The sequence below is a fragment of the Pollicipes pollicipes genome, unplaced genomic scaffold (genome assembly GCF_011947565.3).
Source record: "Pollicipes pollicipes isolate AB1234 unplaced genomic scaffold, Ppol_2.1 Scaffold_5724;HRSCAF=6776_pilon_pilon_pilon, whole genome shotgun sequence".
NCBI lineage: Eukaryota > Metazoa > Arthropoda > Thecostraca > Pollicipedomorpha > Pollicipedidae > Pollicipes > Pollicipes pollicipes.
The window spans coordinates 45410749-45428636 of NW_023596746.1; the positions used below are offsets into that span (position 1 = coordinate 45410749).

General features: G+C 51.5%; 1 protein-coding gene across 1 annotated transcript in view; it reads right to left on the reverse strand.

Moving 5' to 3' along the window:
• Positions 1-671: 671 nt before the first annotated feature.
• Positions 672-17888, reverse strand: part of KaiR1D (Kainate-type ionotropic glutamate receptor subunit 1D) — a gene marked incomplete at its 3' end in the record, with an annotated part of 41860 nt that continues 24643 nt past the window's right edge. The window contains exons 8-19 of the mRNA XM_037226557.1: positions 13917-14102; positions 12946-13155; positions 9302-9386; positions 8143-8186; positions 7668-7762; positions 4513-4650; positions 4124-4178; positions 3354-3496; positions 2861-3093; positions 1675-1787; positions 1124-1282; positions 672-779 (exon numbers count right to left, since the gene is read on the reverse strand). Coding sequence (XP_037082452.1) covers positions 672-779; positions 1124-1282; positions 1675-1787; positions 2861-3093; positions 3354-3496; positions 4124-4178; positions 4513-4650; positions 7668-7762; positions 8143-8186; positions 9302-9386; positions 12946-13155; positions 13917-14102 — 1569 coding nt within the window. The remainder of the gene's footprint in view (positions 780-1123; positions 1283-1674; positions 1788-2860; positions 3094-3353; positions 3497-4123; positions 4179-4512; positions 4651-7667; positions 7763-8142; positions 8187-9301; positions 9387-12945; positions 13156-13916; positions 14103-17888) is intronic.

Sequence of the window (17888 nt, forward strand, 5' to 3'; positions counted from 1 at the left end):
ACCGCCGCCTGTCGACGGAGACGGCCTCTTACGATGGAGGCGAATACGATGGGTCACCGTGACTAGGAAAGCTGGGAGCCACCGTGAGCAGGTGGTGATAGTGATAGAGCACCCAACTGGTCATACGTGTCGCTCACTTCAAAAGGCAGAAGCAACTGATCACTGTGTCATCGTCACATGATGGCGGGTGGCCCGGGGGCGGCCAAGATGTCTTACATGAGGGTAGCTACACCGGCGGAGGTCGAGCCTCTATTACATAATAGCAGTTGGTCGTGGAAAAGTCCGGGACGTCATTATATGCGGGAAGTTGTTCCGAATAAGCTCAGAACATCTCCACCTGATGGCAGGCGGATCTCGAGAGGGCCGATCCGCCATCTCTTGATGACGGCCACCCTGTGAACGCCAAGATGTCACGACATGATGGCGGTTGGCCCAGAAAAGGGTTGGACTCACTACATGATGACAGCAGCCCGGAGAAAGCCAAGCCGCCATCACATGATGGCGGGCGGCATGTCGCCGCAGTCGTAGCTACCGCCGTGCGTGCGGCGGAGGCTGGCGGTGGGTGCCGGTAGCCGGGGGCCGTGCAGTGTGCACGTGACGTCAGGGACGGCGGCGGTGGCCGCCGACCCGTGTCAGGCCGGCGGCGGCGGTGGAGACCAGCCGACCGGGGCGAGGTCGGATGACGTCACCACCGGCGCCGGCCGGCGCGCCGGCTTCGATGTGTTCCGGCAGCGCAGCGCGAACCGCACCTCCCGTGCCATCTCGCCGAACAGGGACACCTGTTGGCGAACAGAGAAACTGTATGATTTGCCAGGTGGCGCTGGCGGCAGAACGTGCTGAAAATTGTGGGCTGGGGAAGAAATGCTGTGCAGATGGACGCTAGATAGTTAGCACTTTGTAGGAGAAGAATGAAGAATAAGGGGATAAAAATGATGTGAGCAAGAGACTAAATCCGAACGCAACTGACAGAATATCTTCAGCCTCAGCCAGAATATGCTCCCTCAGCCACCCAAACAAACAGGAAAGCTCATCGATTTGAACACGGAAGTTCACCAGCGCCTGAGACCAGGGCGCCATATCATCAGCACTGAAAAGCCCCCGCCGTCAACGCAAGGCCACGTACATGCTCTTCGTGGGCGAGCTTGCGCGACTTCCAGACGAACTCGCAGATGGCGATGAAGCAGGCTGCTGCCATGCCTCCGAGCAGTACCACAAACACGCCGCCCACGTGGTCCAGGCCCAGCTCGTTGGCCGAGTTGGTGCCCAACTTCGAGTCCTTTCGCTGCGGAGTGCGGCGAACGTTTAGGAAATCAGGAGTCGGGAGCGTACTTGAGCTCCTGTAGGGGGTCACAGGTAATCATGCCTCTTGGATGTGCACGTATATCATGTAAAATTAATAGGGATCAGCTCGGGGACCACACAGGAACTAAATCATACAGCCCATGGACGTAGAAACAGGAGATAGGATGCTCTCAGGTTCCAAATTGTTGAAAAGGCATCTACCAGCTTCTCTGATGTTATATATATATATATATATATATATATATATATATATATATATATCTCTCTCTCTCTCTCTCTCTCTCTCTCTCTCTCTCTCTCTCTCTCTCTCTCTCTCTCTCTCTCTACATGCATATCTTATTCCGTTGCTGCTGCAATCCTCCCAGCACCAACCTTGCACTTAACGCCTCCTTTCTCTTTCCACCACTTGGTCTTGAGCAGCTGCAGAGTCCCGTTCTCTTGCAGGATCAGAATAGCAGTGCTTATTGTCGAGGTGTACGGCGACCCTGGAGTGTGCCGAACACGAGGTTGAAGCTTTCGAGAGAACGTCTTCGCACATAACTGGTACGCCAATCCAAATGAGCACAACGCCGGTCTTTGAAATAACGTACATCAATGGAGGAATACGCATAAGTAAGTGATTCATGAAGCACCAGAAGCGGGTCGAAATGCATTCTACCTGACGTTTCGGTTTGCTCCATATCGGACACGCCGATATGCCAGTACAAACACACTGTAAACGCGGCAATCTACTGGGGCCCTTCCTCGCTCGGGCTCTAGTATGCTGCGTAGTGCTGCAATTTACTTGAGACTAGCCTCCCGTCATTTCCTTTTAGGCTATGACTCCGTAACTTGACTATTCCGACCACCGTGACATGAAGTCCGATCACTTCTCTACCAGCTTCGCGTCACCGGACGCCGGTGCGCCCAGCCAGCCCTCATATCACAGCGTTGGCGGCCGAGCCTGTCACGTCGGCATCTCCGGACAGCCGAGCCTGTCACGTCGGCATCTCCGGACAGCCTAGCCTGTCACGTGGACATCTCCAGGCACCCGAGCCTGTCATGTCGGCATTTCCAGATAGCTGAGCCTATCATGTCGGCATCTCCGGACGACCAAGCCTGTCATATCGACATCTCCAGACAGCAGAACCTGTCATGTCGACATCTCCGGACACCATGCGTTCTTTCCTTGTGGTATCGTCACCAAGCTCTTGCTTAAAGTCGACTGGCCGGTGCGTCAACAGCGACAAAACCCTGCCCAACTCTATGTCCACCTCTGATGAATTCAGGACCCGCCATCGCCTACACCCCGCAACGACAATGCCGCCAAACACAGCGTAACCTACATCCTGCAACGGCAATACCGCCAAGCACAACGTAACGTACACCCTGCAACGACAATGCCGCCAGACGGAGCGAAACATACACCCTGCAACGACAGTGCCGCCAAACACAGCGTTACGTACACCCTGCAACGACAATGCCACCAGACAGAGCGTAACCTGTTCTCGATGGTCTTGTGCCGCTACCGCCACAGACACCTGCTAGAGCAGCGGTGCGCCGGGCGTCAGCCCCTCACCGGGTGGAAGAGCGATGCCGTAGCTCTTGGTGTCGAGCAGGCCTCCAACCTGCTGCAGGTCGCAGTTGCGCTCCACTACGTATTCCAGCTGCGGCGACTCCATGATGTACGCGTAGCGCTCGGCGGAGTTCTTAACGCGCTCCACTCCCTCGCGAGCTGACTTCGCGAAGAGGGACGGCCGCGCCGACTGCATGAACGACCACATGCGCTGGTACGAGGCGATCTTCGAGTCCCTGCGGCGGAAGTTGGACTAGCGTGAGGACTGGCTCGTGCAGGGGATTTGGGGGAGCGGGAGGGGCTCAGATGAAACCAGAGACCTCCTCGTGGTCCGCTTGAAAACCCAAAATGCCCGCATGCGCCGCAGACACGCCACCAATTTTGTCACGCCGCGCACTCGCGCAAATCACCAGGCGCATTTGAGAGTTTGTTCGTTGCAACAGTAGAGGATCGGGTCAGATCGACGAGACGCCCGCACGAGAGCCGTGATACGTACCGGAAAAAGTTCTTGGTGGATCCAGACTCGAGGGCGCCGTACTTGATCTCAGTCTGCTTGGCGAGGTCCTCGGCGCTTTCAATAGGTGACACCATTCGTTCAACTGTCAGAAATGCCGCCAGGTTCGCCGTGTACGAAGAGATCTGCCCATGCAAAGAGTGCATGGAGAAGGAGGGAAGTTCGGAGGACCGGTGACGCAAAGCAACCGCGAATTTCGTCTCTTCCGGGAGTGTCGTGTTAAAGTAATTTGGTGTTCCGAAAACTTTTTTTGGGATGCTGGTAAGAATAACAAATTATCACACCTCATTCTGCCCCTTGTGGCGTTTTCATCTTAACAGCCATTCGCTCTTTTCGTGCAATGAGTCTGCATAGTGTTAAATTCGGCATGGGATAACATGAAGGTTGTACCTTTGTCTTTTACTAAGCTGACGGCTCATGTTGTAGAGCACACATTACAAACGACTTGCAGAGAAATGACCGAACGGCTGACAAAAGAAGAAAGATCCCACACGAGTTCTTTTTCAGCTAAATGTGCGATACTTCCATGTAATCTGCATGTGGCCATAAATTTACTTTGAGAAGTTTAAAGTTCTTCAAATGATGCGCCCATTGTTGAGAACGAGCTTGGTAAGACATACTTTTCACGGCACTTTTTTATGAAGAGTCGTCAGTGAAAGTATGCAATTGTGAGACATCTCTTGCATTGAGATAATTATCGCTTGGTTACCAGGCGGACACAGTGAACAGCAGCAAGGAGACTGTTATCTCACCATGATCAGAGTGAAGAACCACCACATGCCGGCCACCATCCGTGTGGAAATAGCTCTGAAATGGCCAGTTCGCTGCCAGCTATTCATTTTGTCACATTGTCTTCACAATGGTTTCCACGCATCCAGTCGGAAATCGATTCGTGCTTCACTTTCAACATACGCAGTTGCATTTTGCAAACAATTCATACGAATCGAATGCACCACCGCTGCTCTGTACTGTGCATAAGGAGCTGCAAAACGATGTGGCTACATGTCAGCAAACTCGAGCACTCAGGTGAACCCAGCCCACATAATTCTACACCACCTATCGCGCACTCTGTTTCACAGATGACGCGCGCGTGCCGCACAGCAAGACTCCGCGAGCGAGCCGCGGCGCGTCTGGCACTGACTTTGGCGCGATGTCCGAGCCCTGCTGCATCAGGCTGCCGATGGTGAACCACAGCGAGTTGAGCAGGCTGAACTGGTTCTCCAGCACGTCCGGGTCCTCCCGGCACGGGTGCGGGTTGTCCCACTCGTACGGACTGAACCTGGGGCCAGCACGCACACACGCACCTGAGGCCAGCCTGGCGGCAGCGCCACCCGGCACCTGCCAGGTCGCCGACGCCAAGTGGCCCCTACATACGACCATAAACCGTCCGGTGCGAGGCGACGCATGGCTTCTGTGCATGCAGCACATAAGCCAACTGCAGTATAAACTCATACCTAGAATCTAGGCACGCCCTGCTCCCGCGACACATTCTGACAACCCCTGCTCAACGCTGCACATGTACGGAATAAAACACGGGCCGGAGACGAGATTGCTCTGACGATACAAATTACCTTTCGCGTCCTATCACGCGCTAGAAATACCTGCCGTCCTTGAACTGTATCGTGGACGCGCATAGACGGAGGGAAGGCTGTGGCGATGGCAGGGGAGCGGGGGGCGATGTCGATATATATATATATATATATATATATATATATGTACACAAACAGATATATACATATATGTGTATACACACACACACACACATATATATATATATATATATATATATATATATATATGCACACACACACACACACACACACACACACACACACACACACACACACACACACACACACACACACACACACACACACATACAAACGCTGCTCGAACGCTGCCCTGCTCGTCCGCCGGGACAGTATCACTATAGACTGACATCACACACACCGCCGCATGGCTGGGCAGTGCAACACAGTCTAACGTCAACTTTAGCAGGCATCTTGCCACGATGATTGCTGCGTGGATTGGAGTTTACCCAAGCAACATACATCGACAGGGGCAGCGCCACCAAGGACAGGGGGGGGGGGGAGGGGCACCTCCTTGCCATTACCCAAGGGGGTACACATACGGTGTCCAAACTTTGCCCCTTTGAAATTTTAAGAGGCCCTAGATGACCGAGACAGGACATTTCATAAAGTGACAGAGGGGTTTCTAGCCCGGCCATTAGGAGTTCCCCACCCTCACCTTTATTTGTAACATGGCTTGTCAGCAGTTTTATAACAAGAAACTATCACTTACCTCGGGCTGGCCGAAGCAATTTTGGTGTAACGCCTCCCTTCCTACGCCAGGTTCACAAACCTGCCACGACCCCTCCGAAGTAAATCGTAGAATGCCAAGGCTGAAGTTATTTCAATAGCCATACGAGAGGGCGTTTCCATAGCAACGATGTTGTCGTTTTGGACCCGAGAAGCTTAGATGCCAATGATGATTACAGGAATGCTGCTAAAATTAAGCAGATGGGATCATTTATATGTTAACTCAGTAATGAGTTCGTGATTGACGATAGTGAGTCAGTGAGATCAACAGTGACGTCAATGAGTGACGATAAATTCATTGATTAATGACTATCACCTTTTCCTCCGTTGAAATGCACACATCTTGCAAGTCTCGATATTCTTCCATTATTCACAGATATAAAGACTGTTTGGTTCGTGTGTTCATACTCTGAGCTTCCCTGTGCTTCTTGTGAAAACAACACGCACCTCAACGACAAAAGCTCCCGTAAATAGTCGACTTTATCCTTACCCTAAGTTGTGCACTTTGTGAATTTATACCGTGTCTGTTCGTATCATGGCAAGAAAGAAAACGTATTGTGGAAAAGAGGCTGGTTTTCACAATGGTCTTTCAGCCTTGTCCATCACAGTTCTTGGCATGCATTTGCTATATCTATAAAGTTACAATGCGAACTGAAGTTTTATTCATTTTCTCACATATACGTCTTCGTCCGCCATTGATGCGACATCGCCTCATGGCTCAGCAATTTCTCACTGCAGGTTAGTTCTCGGTCTGGATGGCCTGTTCCTCCGCTCCCGCATAGCCATGCGCCAGCTGCTCTATGATAAACACAGCTGATCTTACGGAGGGCCAGAGCATCTTTTAATTTTTCTTCAGCTTCGCAGTGAACGTCTACTCTATGGTCAGATCGGCTGCCTTTATGAAACCCGATTGGTGGTGAAGTATGGAATAATGCTTTACTTCGGATGCCCCCGTAAAAAGTAGAACCTTACGGGCGTTGAAGTAAATAGTTACTATTTACTCTGCGAAAACGAAATCGAAGTAAAAACTTGGGAGAATACTCGCTACGCCAGAATTGCACGCCATTTTCTGTTCATGAAACTGGTTATTGAGGGTAGTGAGTTGTCTATGCAGCGTCCCGCCGTTTCCAAACTGAGAAAGATAGAACCTAAAGGAGAAAAAAGTGAACTGGCCTGGACTAGATGCATTGTATGGTTTTTTGCGTTAGGTATATAGCTGACCCTAATAAGCCAGGTCAAGAGTCAATTTTTTCGGGAAAATCGAGCTTTATTTTGCTTAACATGCTAATATATATATATATATATATATATATATATATATATATATATATATATATATATATACCTAAATCATGATGAGGCCAAGTACCCAAGATCCTCAGGTGTTGAACGTGACTTGTCAACAAGCAGCATTCTTTGGAGCACCGGCACAGTGAGATGGATTCTACAGGTTCGAGCTTACAGTCTGCACAGTGAGGTGGATTGTACAGCTTCGAGCTTACAGTCTGCCCAGTGAGATGGACTCTACAGGTTCGAGCTTACAGTCTGCCCAGTGAGACGGATTGTACAGCTTCGAGCTTACAGTCTGGACAGTGAAATGGATTGTACAGCTTCGAGCTTACAGTCTGCCCAGTGAGATGGATTCTACAGGTTCAAGCTCACAGTCTGCACAGTGAGATGGATTCTACAGGTTTGAGCCTACAGTCTGTCCAGTGAGATGGATTCTACAGGTTCGAGCTTACAGTCTGCACAGTGAGATGGATTCTACAGGTTCGAGCTTACAGTCTGCATAGTGAGATGGATTCTACGGGTTCGAGCTTACAGTCTTCACAGTGAGATGAATTCTACAGGTTCGAGCTTATAGTCTGCACATTGAGATGGATTCTACAGGTTCGAGCTTACAGTCTTCACAGGCTGAGCCCTGCGTCCCAGGCCCGGCCCATCTCCCAGGTTGGCTGGGGACGGGGCTCCTGCATACCTGGCCAGGATGAAGAGCAGTACGGAGACGCCCAGGTAGGCGGTGGCCATGTACAGCCAAACCTCCAGCGAGAGCGGCGCCAGGAACGAGAAGAGCTGCAACAGACGACTTAGAGGTCATCAGAGGTCATCAGAGGTCAGCAGGGATCCTCAGTGGTCCGAGTTGGGCGCAGGCGCCGGCCGCCACTGTCGGAACAGGTCCTGTCCGTCTCCAAGCCACGCAGGGGGCCGCGGAGGGGGAGGGGAGGGGGAAGCGACCAGGCTACACACGGCCAGGAGAGCATCGGGCCGGCCGGCGCTGGCTGTTTGTGTGCCAGCCGAAATACACCTCCGATACTTTGGTCCGATCACATGGTAAAACCATATACGGTTATGGAGTAGTTCCACGGCTGGGTATAGTGTTATGCATCTAAAAAATGTTTGTTATGTGGAACACTAGCTCCCCAGATCGTCTTGTCCGCAACACTGTTGCTTACCGGGGGCGGTTCGTTGGTGGGCTTCTTATACAGGATACTTATACCTGTGGACAGCGAAAAGTCATGACTGCAATACGGTGTCAAGTTTAAAACCATATAGGTGCAAAAATCACCACCTACTAAAATCCTGCAAACTGGCTATTGCGCGACTTCTTGTACCGGCACTTATGTTGCAGGGTTTGAAAAGGTGGCGAGGACAGCGATGGGCGAGACTTGGGCGCTGGAGGGCTTTTAGCCATGCGTTCAAGACTGGCAGCATGCACTACTCGTAAGCGCTTGAAATACTGCCAGGTGTCATTTGATGGGTGTGTTAAAAAGTTAATAAGCTATATCTTCTGAGGTTAGTTCATTGTCGAGAAATAGCTTATCGAATTCAGTTTGAATATTCAGTTTCATGCTACACGTTAGTTGTAGCGGAAATTCTGACCGCATCTAGCCATTGCGTGGTTCTAACTCCGGTTAAATCGCACGTCAAGCTTTCGGTCAGTTCGCTTCCCTGGGCATTTATCGCGCAGCACAACGCAATGAGGCAGCCACATGCAGCACACGAGGAGCGCGTCTAAGCTTCCAGGTATTTCGAGACAGCCTCTCTGCAGAGGTAGGCACTGGATGGCGCGCTAAGACATCACGCTAACATATCACGCTAAGCTATCACGCTAAGCTATCACGCTAAGATATCACGCTAATACGTCACGCTAAGATGTCAGCAACGAGAGTATCAGGCGATGGACATAACGAAATACATTCACAAGGAAATGTATGCTATGTCAGAAAAGAGCTTTTTATTACCCGCCGCCTGACGGAGCATAGACAGCTCATATGCAATAAACTAAATAAACTCGATAAAAGTGAATGTGTGTGTCGGTCGGCCAGCGACCAACGGAAGCCGACAGGCTGCAGCGGCGGTGGACCGTCTCAGCCGGGACCCTGTGGCCGGGTGGCCCAGGATGTGTGTACGCGGGAGTCGATGGTCATGTTGCTTCCAGATGCCTACAGGCTGTGCTCGCAATCTGTTTCGGTCGATGTTGCGTGCATGAGCTAGGATGTCAACTAGATGGCTCAATCGCTGTAACGCTACAGAGAAATGTGCAAATGTACTCATAGAGTACAGAAAACACAACCACACTTAAAGCGTTGTGCATATAGTCGCTCAACTCACCTAGGTTCATCCACGGCATGGTAAAATCCAGCACCTGTTCTCTTTCGTAGGTGATGGAAAGATCCGTGACGGCCATGTCCGCTCTCTGCAGCGTGTGCAGAGAAACAAGAAGGTGATGGACAGATCCGTGACGGCCATTTCCGCTCTCTGCAGCGTGTGCAGAGAAACAAGAGGTCCTGTTGGCACGTACCCTTCGCAAAAGTAACAGCAGAGGAACGCACTGAAGTATTTGTTTCACAGAAAGATTGCTCTGCAGCAAATATTAAGATTCAAGCAGCTCCCAAAATCGCTCGCTTTCATCAAAATGACTCCCAATTTCGGAGTAATATCACAAATCCATTGTCTGGGATCCAGTGCAGACTTACAGAACGACGTACGACGGAGAGTCAACTGCGATCCTGACAAGCCCCGAGAAAACGAATTGCTTCGGGGTTGCCCCTGTCCCTCTACAAACTGCTCCCCAGCTTGGAGGCGTTTGCGGTTGGTACTCTGCAGTCTGAACGCCTGGCTTCGCCCATCCTCGCCTCCCCCTCCTCCCCTACTCTTCGTCATCTCCTCTCCTGCCATGCTCGCCACGGGTACGTAATACGGGCCAATTACGGGCGAGCGGCGGCGGCGGCGGTGGCGGCCGGCGCAAATTGGCCGAAATTTGGCCCGAGAATCGGATGAGGGGCTAATGGCAGCTGGACGGACGGCGGAGCTGCGGGAGGAACAGGATCGGACACCGGCCGGTATGGCAGCTGGACGGACCGCGGAGCTGCAGGAGGAACAGGACCGGACACCGGCCAGTGGAGCACTAGAAAGGCAGTCACCTAAAGTCATGTAGAAATCACGTCAAGGTCACGTGAATCGTGCGTCAACCGCATCAGCTGGTCATCAGTGCACAGGAGAGTAACTTATAGATACGTTCCGTACTTTGCCACATACGATTCGAGGGTAAAACACTTATAAGAATAAAAAGTACAGCGTAATCTTTTGTTTTTACCCGCATTATCAACTCGGAAATATTCACACGGAAAACAGTTGTTTTGCCAGCCCTTTATTGAAACGGATGAGCATTATAATCACTACCAGCCTGAACTACAGCGATCAGCTTTAGCTTTCACTGAATAACACTGCTCCTTAGGTGTCCAATGACACCACGATCTCATATCTGCATTGCATTCTCACATGGCCAGGATTGCCCCCTACAGCCTGTCCAGACTGGCAAGCCTCCTCCGACAGCATATTCCAGACGCAGTAGTCCAGCGGGCTCAGCTCAGGATGGTTTGGTGTTCGCTCGTCCTTTTTAACGAGACGCTTTGACGAGGCGGGTGCGACCAGCGAGCAGCTCTCAAGTGTGTTCCGCCGATGCGGGACACACTTGAGCTGCGTGCGCCGTCCTACTGGGGAATGAAGTGTGTGCGCCGTCCTACTGGGGAATGAAGCCGGCAGTGCGGAGCTTCCCCACCCCGGCAGCGACCTCCAAAATGCTCTGAACGCTCAGTCGCACCTCAAACGCCTTCTCATCGGTGGGAGCCACGCCCTTGACTTTTTCGCTGCGAATCTTTCCGTATGGGCCGATACAGTTCGAAGCCGCACAAATGCTTGCGTCTTCTTTGGCTTAAGTTGGCGCTGCATGTTCGATCCGTAAACGCCCAATGGGCCCCGGCCGCCCTGCGCTGTACAGGTGGGCCCCGACCACCCTGCGCTGCACAGGTGGGCCCCGGCCGCCCTGCGCTGTACAGGTGGGCCCCGGCCGCCCCGCGCTGCACAGGTGGGCCCCGGCCGCCCTGCGCAGCACAGGTGGGCTCCAGGCCGGCCCATGATTTTGTATGTTTTATGTTTCTCTTTCGGAGGGATGTATATATAGTATAGCGCATATTGGGGACCGCTTTGGTCACTTCAATGTATTCGTGAAATCGTCATTCGATTTAGCACAGATCCGGTCCCAACGGTACTTTAAAGGTTGTCAATTGCACATAATCAAGACACAATTGGTCTTCTTCATTTTTAAAAAATTATACCGTTTGGTGATTAGTCTAGTGGCAGTTTTTAGGTCTGCATCTTGTCGCTAAATAATTTGCTTTAAGGCTCAATAAAATCTCATGTATCAAAGTTTGTGAAAATCATCATCTTTAAAGCATAGTTTTGATAACATTTAATTTTCGTTTTTTCTTAACTTCATTTGAGTTGGCTGACTTGTGACATCAACAGTAGATTCTACGAAGTGGCCTAAATAATTAAATCTATTTTCTGCTATAATCTTGTTCAGGTTTACTTTGCAAGCCTTCAACCGCTTTGCTTTGGTATTCGTTTTTGGATTCGATTATATGCCATTCCTTACGAACATCGTCATTATATCGCAGTTAAAATTAAGCTTAACTCAACAACCATTACCATGAAAATATTGGCAAAAAACAAGAAAGACTCACCGAGACTAAGTTTTGTAACTGCGTTACTGGCAAATGTCATTCGACTGGCATCACTACCGGCATAGCAGCACCAGACCATGCTTATCAGCATGTGGAGTCTTAACGTTGCACTCAGATTCAAGCACACACAGTGTGAGATTCATTTCAAGCGAGCATAAGTAGTTGGATAAGCAAACACGGCTTACTCGATAGCTAACAATGGCAAACGAACGGCTTTGAATACTTAAAACGCATGATGTACTTACTGGCACTCAGCCATAAGTTATTCCTTGAGCAGTCGCTTAAGCTACTTGCACTCGGGGACGTCTTCACGCCGTAGCCCCACATGCACGCATCCTCTTCCCTCACCATTTTTTTAAAACATGACATAACAGTGTTTAAGCTGAAGCTGGAGTTGAAATTATGAAGTCGTTGTTCTCACAAGAAGCACCGCTTGGAGTAAATAGATGTTGATTATAAATTCGATGTATATCTATGATGATTATATGATGTAAATCTAACGCGATCGAGAACATGCACTGCACGCGCCCCCAGCGGGATGCAGTTTTTTAAGAGAACTGTTGGGTTGTGCCCCCCCCCCCCATTGTAAAATCTTGCGTACACCCCTCCCTACATTTGAATAGTCATGAAGCACCATGAATATATCACGTTGATAATGCGACATACTTCGGTGTAGGTTGCTGACAAGTGAATCGCATAAATTCGTGGACATGGCATCAACGAGCATTAAAATTGGCCATGTTCGTCTCACTTTCCCTTTCGGTTGCAACGATTTAATTTCATGGGCAGAATGGGTGGGGGGGGGATGCACAATCTGGATGCACTTTTTACTGTTGGACCAGTTAAAAAACGCATCTAGAGGAGCGAAGAAGCTATCGTAAGAGGCGCTTGCATGCATAATACAAAAGAAGTTAGAAATCAAACCAAAACAATGGATTCTCGCGACCTGTTGAAACTAAATAGCTTGTAACCATTTAAGCAGCACCAAATCACGGAGATTGCATTTACACCCTGTGATACAGTTACACCGTTACGACACTTTCCACGATTTCTCAGTCCTACCGGGCATCCTTTGTGAATCATTATGATGTCACAAGAACACAAAATACGCGATCGAGTTATGACGCAAACCTGCCCCCCCCCCCCCCCAACCACTCGCAAACGATACTCCGCAGCCTCCCCGAAGCCAGAGTCGGCTTCTTTTCCGGCGGCCTGCGGCGCCTCACTGACCTGGTCCAGCAGCGCCTTGACCATGCCGGTGGCCTGGCCGGTGACTGGGTCTATGCCACCGTACGCGCCACCCTCCACCAGGTCGAACTCGACGCTGAAGTTGCGCAGGCTGGCGATCTCGTTCACCAGGTCTATGCAGAAGCCCTCAAACCGGCTGTTGCCCTTCAGCGACGTGTCCGACTCGTTGACCATCATGATGTATGGCTCGCTCTGCGGGCGGTGGGCGACGCCGCGCTCAGCGGGTTTTCGTCTTGGACAGAATCAGACCCGCTGGGATTTTTTAAATCTTTGATTTTAACCTTAGGCAGGTCGCTGCCCTGTTTCTTTTAAGTTGGCGAGGGTATTCCGGTGCATGGCGTCCGATGTAAGCGTGTAAAACACATAGGGTTACTGTAAGGTGCGAGAAATACCAATCTGACACGCATCAGTGATATCAATTTGGTCAATAACAACTCTTGCCTCTACAGTTTTCATGTAGCTTGGCGCAGTTACAAAACGAGCGTCTGACATCTCAGCGTTCGTTGAAGTTACATATCTGCAGTTCGCTCGGCATTCAGCTGAGAAACACAAATCTTCCTACTCCGAGGGCTCGTAAACATTTCGAAACGAACAAAATATAAAAAAATAATTGTATTTCAATGGCCACCGAAAGGCCTTTTCAGTAAGTTAAGGACTTCGGATTCAAAGCAACCATTCGAGTCGATTCGGATCCGAGCATAGGTGTATTAAAACAAAGCGCACCGTAACAGCGGGGCTGTTGTTATTTTACGCTGCGTGATTAAGCTTGCTTCATTATGTATATTGTTCCCTAATCTGAAGGCGATCCGTAAGCTTGTCAAAAAAGAGGAAAGTGCGGGAGTGATTCTATCGTAGTATTCAGAGAAAATCATCCCAGCTGATTTAATGTCCCATTCCACAGTGGAAAAGAACAGCATTCCTTATCACACTTCGTCGCCAGAGCGGCATCTCACCAACGTCATGAAGACTTTGAGAGTCTTGTTCCAGAGGCTGTGCTCGATCTCCAAGATCTTCTCGCCGTAGCTGCGGGTATAGTTGGCGCCAGTACGTGCCGTCCAAGTACCGACCTTGACCAGGCCGTCCTTTGACAGCTCCACAATGTCCAAGTCAAAGTCGGTGCGGAACCCCTCGCGGTCGAACTCGACTTTGCCCTTGAGCCCGTCAGGCGCACCTGCAACACGAGCGGACTGCATCACAACCGTGTTACAGCACGACCGTGCTGCAGCACAACCGTGTTACAGCACGACCGTACTGCATCACAACCGTGTTACAGCACGACCGTGCTGCAGCACAACCGTGTTACAGCACGACCGTACTGCATCACAACCGTGTTACAGCACGACCGTGCTGCATCACGACCGTGTTACAGCACAACCGTGCTGCATCACAACCGTGTTACAGCACGACCGTACTGCAGCACAACCGTGTTACAGCACGACCGTGCTGCAGCACAACCGTGTCACAGCACGACCGTACTGCATCACAACCGTGTTACAGCACGACCGTGCTGCATCACAACCGTGTTACAGCACGACCGTGCTGCATCACAACCGTGTTACAGCACGACCGTACTGCAGCACAACCGTGTTACAGCACGACCGTGCTGCATCACAACCGTGTTACAGTACGACCGTGCTGCAGCACAACCGTGTTACAGCACGACCGTGCTGCACAGCACACCGTGTTACAGCACGACCGTACTGCATCACAACCGTGTTACAGCACGACCGTACTGCATCACACCGTGTTACAGCACGACCGTGCTGCATCACAACCGTGTTACAGCACACGACCGTACTGCAGCACAACCGTGTTACAGCACGACCGTGCTGCAGCACAACCGTGTCACAGCACGACCGCTGCATCACAACCGTGTTACAGCACGACCGTGCTGCATCACAACCGTGTTACAGCACGACCGTGCTGCATCACAACCGTGTTACAGCACGACCGTACTGCAGCACAACCGTGTTCAGCACGACCGTGCTGCATCACAAACCGTGTTACAGTACGACCGTGCTGCAGCACAACCGTGTTACAGCACAACCGTGTTACAGCACGACCGTGCTGCATCACAACCGTGTTACAGCACGACCGTACTGCATCACAACCGTGTTACAGCACGACCGTACTGCATCACAACCGTGTTACAGCACGACCGTGCTGCAGCACGACCGTACTGCAGCACGACCATACTGCATCACGACCGTACTGCATCACAACCGTGTTACAGCACGACCGTACTAAAGCACGAACACACTGCCTCACGACCATGTTGCAGCACGGCCGTACTGCATGACGACCGTACCGCATCACAACCATTCTGCAGCACGACCATACTGCATGACGACCGTACTGCACCACGACCGTACTGTTGACCTGGTGGCCGGTAATGACATCGTAGAAAACACTTAACGTGACATACAGACGCGCCATTTTGGCGCGGGGTCTACTACCGAAGGTAATTATTGAAGTCACGCATTGCGCATAATGGCCTTTGATATTAATTAACATAAGTGAGTCATTAACCATATACGATAGGCGCTTGAAACTCGAAGCACCATAGGATCCACTGTCATTCACCGTTCTAAACGCTCGAAATCATTTGTCTGATAAGTCTGTTTTGACATAAAATAAACAGAACGGCTGCATCAAATTGCCTGCAGGCCTCCCATCGCACTGTTTACTTTGGAACAAGTGACTTTGATAACACGGGAAAGTTCGTGTGAGAAGGGGAGCGGAAACAATGGATCGACAGAAGCCCCACGCCAACTGTGCCAAACTTGGCCGAAAAGCTGCTGAGGCCACAAAACAGTGCTCCTTATTCGGGACTTAAGCCAAAGAAACCAAATCAGACATCCGAGACGTTGTGTTTTGTGACGTTTTGCGGGGACACTCGTTTCAGTAAACAACTCACAGACTTCCCCGCACCGCCCCAGGCGCTTGTATTTAAATGTGCCTCTGCGCTACCCCTACCGTAAAAAGGAACTCCAAGTTTTGTGCATTTTTTTAGGGAGCAAAAGCGGAAGTTCAACAACCGTTCTGAATACGAGAAAAGCCAGAACGATTGTAATGTTATTCACTTTGCACTGTTTTCTTGTAACACTATGAATAATAAATATCGTCATAGTGGAAACGTACCACTACGTGCTTTTCCCACATTGAACCCATCTTACGTTCAAAACATTCCAGGTTTACTGTAGCGTGAAACGTGGACACAACTTCGCAAGAAATGCTCCTGCGGCTCATTTCCGTGTTGAGCACCAATACATATGGTGAAAACACAGAAACAGTCAAAACTGTCCAAGAGTTAGTAGGTTCTAGACCCCGCCCTTCAGAGTTGGTTAAGCCCGTAATTAGTAGGTTCTAGACACACCCGACCTCCAGAGGTGGCTACGGCCGTAGTTGGTAGGTTCTAGACCCCCGACCCCCAAAGATGGTTACACCCACACCGTGAAGACAAGATCTCTGGCAAAAAGCAACATAAAAAACAAATTAGGATGAAATACCAGAACGCTTTACTAAAATTACTCAAACCTCATTTTTCGTGGGCTACACCGTAGCACATACCAACAGCATATTATTCAACCGCCACAGAAAACAGGCTCCCCACACAGGCATCATATCGACCCTGCTGAGCACGGTTGTCTGATAAATTATACCTGCGAACAACATTTCCACCAACACCGCACAATCGGAAATTCCAATCTCGCTGCTGTCGTCTGCCTGTCGATTTCAGCCACTTTGCTCTACGTCATTTGATTTCCAGCAGCTCGCCACAGCAATTTTGCCGCCCGGCATTTCCATAAGCAGCTAATGTGGCGGGGCGGCACCGTCCTTTCGGGGCGCGGGCAATTACGGCGCGCGGAGAACGTACACGTCACCGGCGGGGCGGCGCTGTCCGGGGATGGCCGGATTAATGAGGAGGCTGCAACGGCTCGGCTTTTGACAGCGCGGCGCGGCTTTTGACTGGCGGCCAGCGACGCTGCCGTCGCCGGGCTCTGTAACAAACCCGTCAGCTGCCGTCCGCGGGTTTCAACGCAGCAGACAGTCAGCTGCCGCGCCCGGGCTTCAACACAGCAGACAGTTGGCTGCCTCCCGCGGGCTTCACACACGGCAGACCGTCAGCTGCCACGAGCGGGCTCCAACACGACGGGCAGTCAGCTTGCCACCCGCGGGCCCTCAACACAGCAGACAGTTGACTGCCGCCCGCGGGCTTCAACACGGCAGACAGTCAGCTGCCGCCCGCGGGCCCCCCTCAACACCGGCAGACAGTCAGCTGCCGCCTGCGGGCCTCAACACGGCAGACAAGTTGACTGCCGCCCGCGGGCTTCAACACGGCAGACAGTCAGCTGCCGCCCGCGGGCCTCAACACGGCCAGACCAGTCAGCTGCCGCCCGCGGGCCTCAAACACGAGGCAGACAGTGACTGCCGCCCGCGGGCGTTCAACACGGCAGACAGTCAGTTTGTCGCCCGCGGGCTTCAACACGGCAGACAATCAGCTGCCGCCCGCGGGCCTCAACACGGCAGACAGTCAGCTGCCGCCCGCCGGCCTCAACACGGCAGACAGTTGACTGCCGCCCGCGGGCTTCAACACGGCAGACAATCAGCTGTCCGCCCGCGGGTCTCAACACGGCAGACAATCAGCTGCCGCCCCGCGGGCCTCACACGGCAGACAGTCAGCTGTCGCCCGAGGACTTCAATATGGCGAGCTGCTGCTATCCGTGAACTTCCACACGACTGTCTGCCTACCGTAGGGGGGACTTCCACACGGCTGTCTGCTGCCATCTGTGGGCTTCTGAACGACAGTCTGCTGCCTTTCGTGAACTTTCATGCGTCTACCAGCTTTCGTTTTTACTTTCACACGACAGTCTGCTATCAACCGTGGAGTTCCACATGACAGCCCGCCACCGACCGTAGACTTT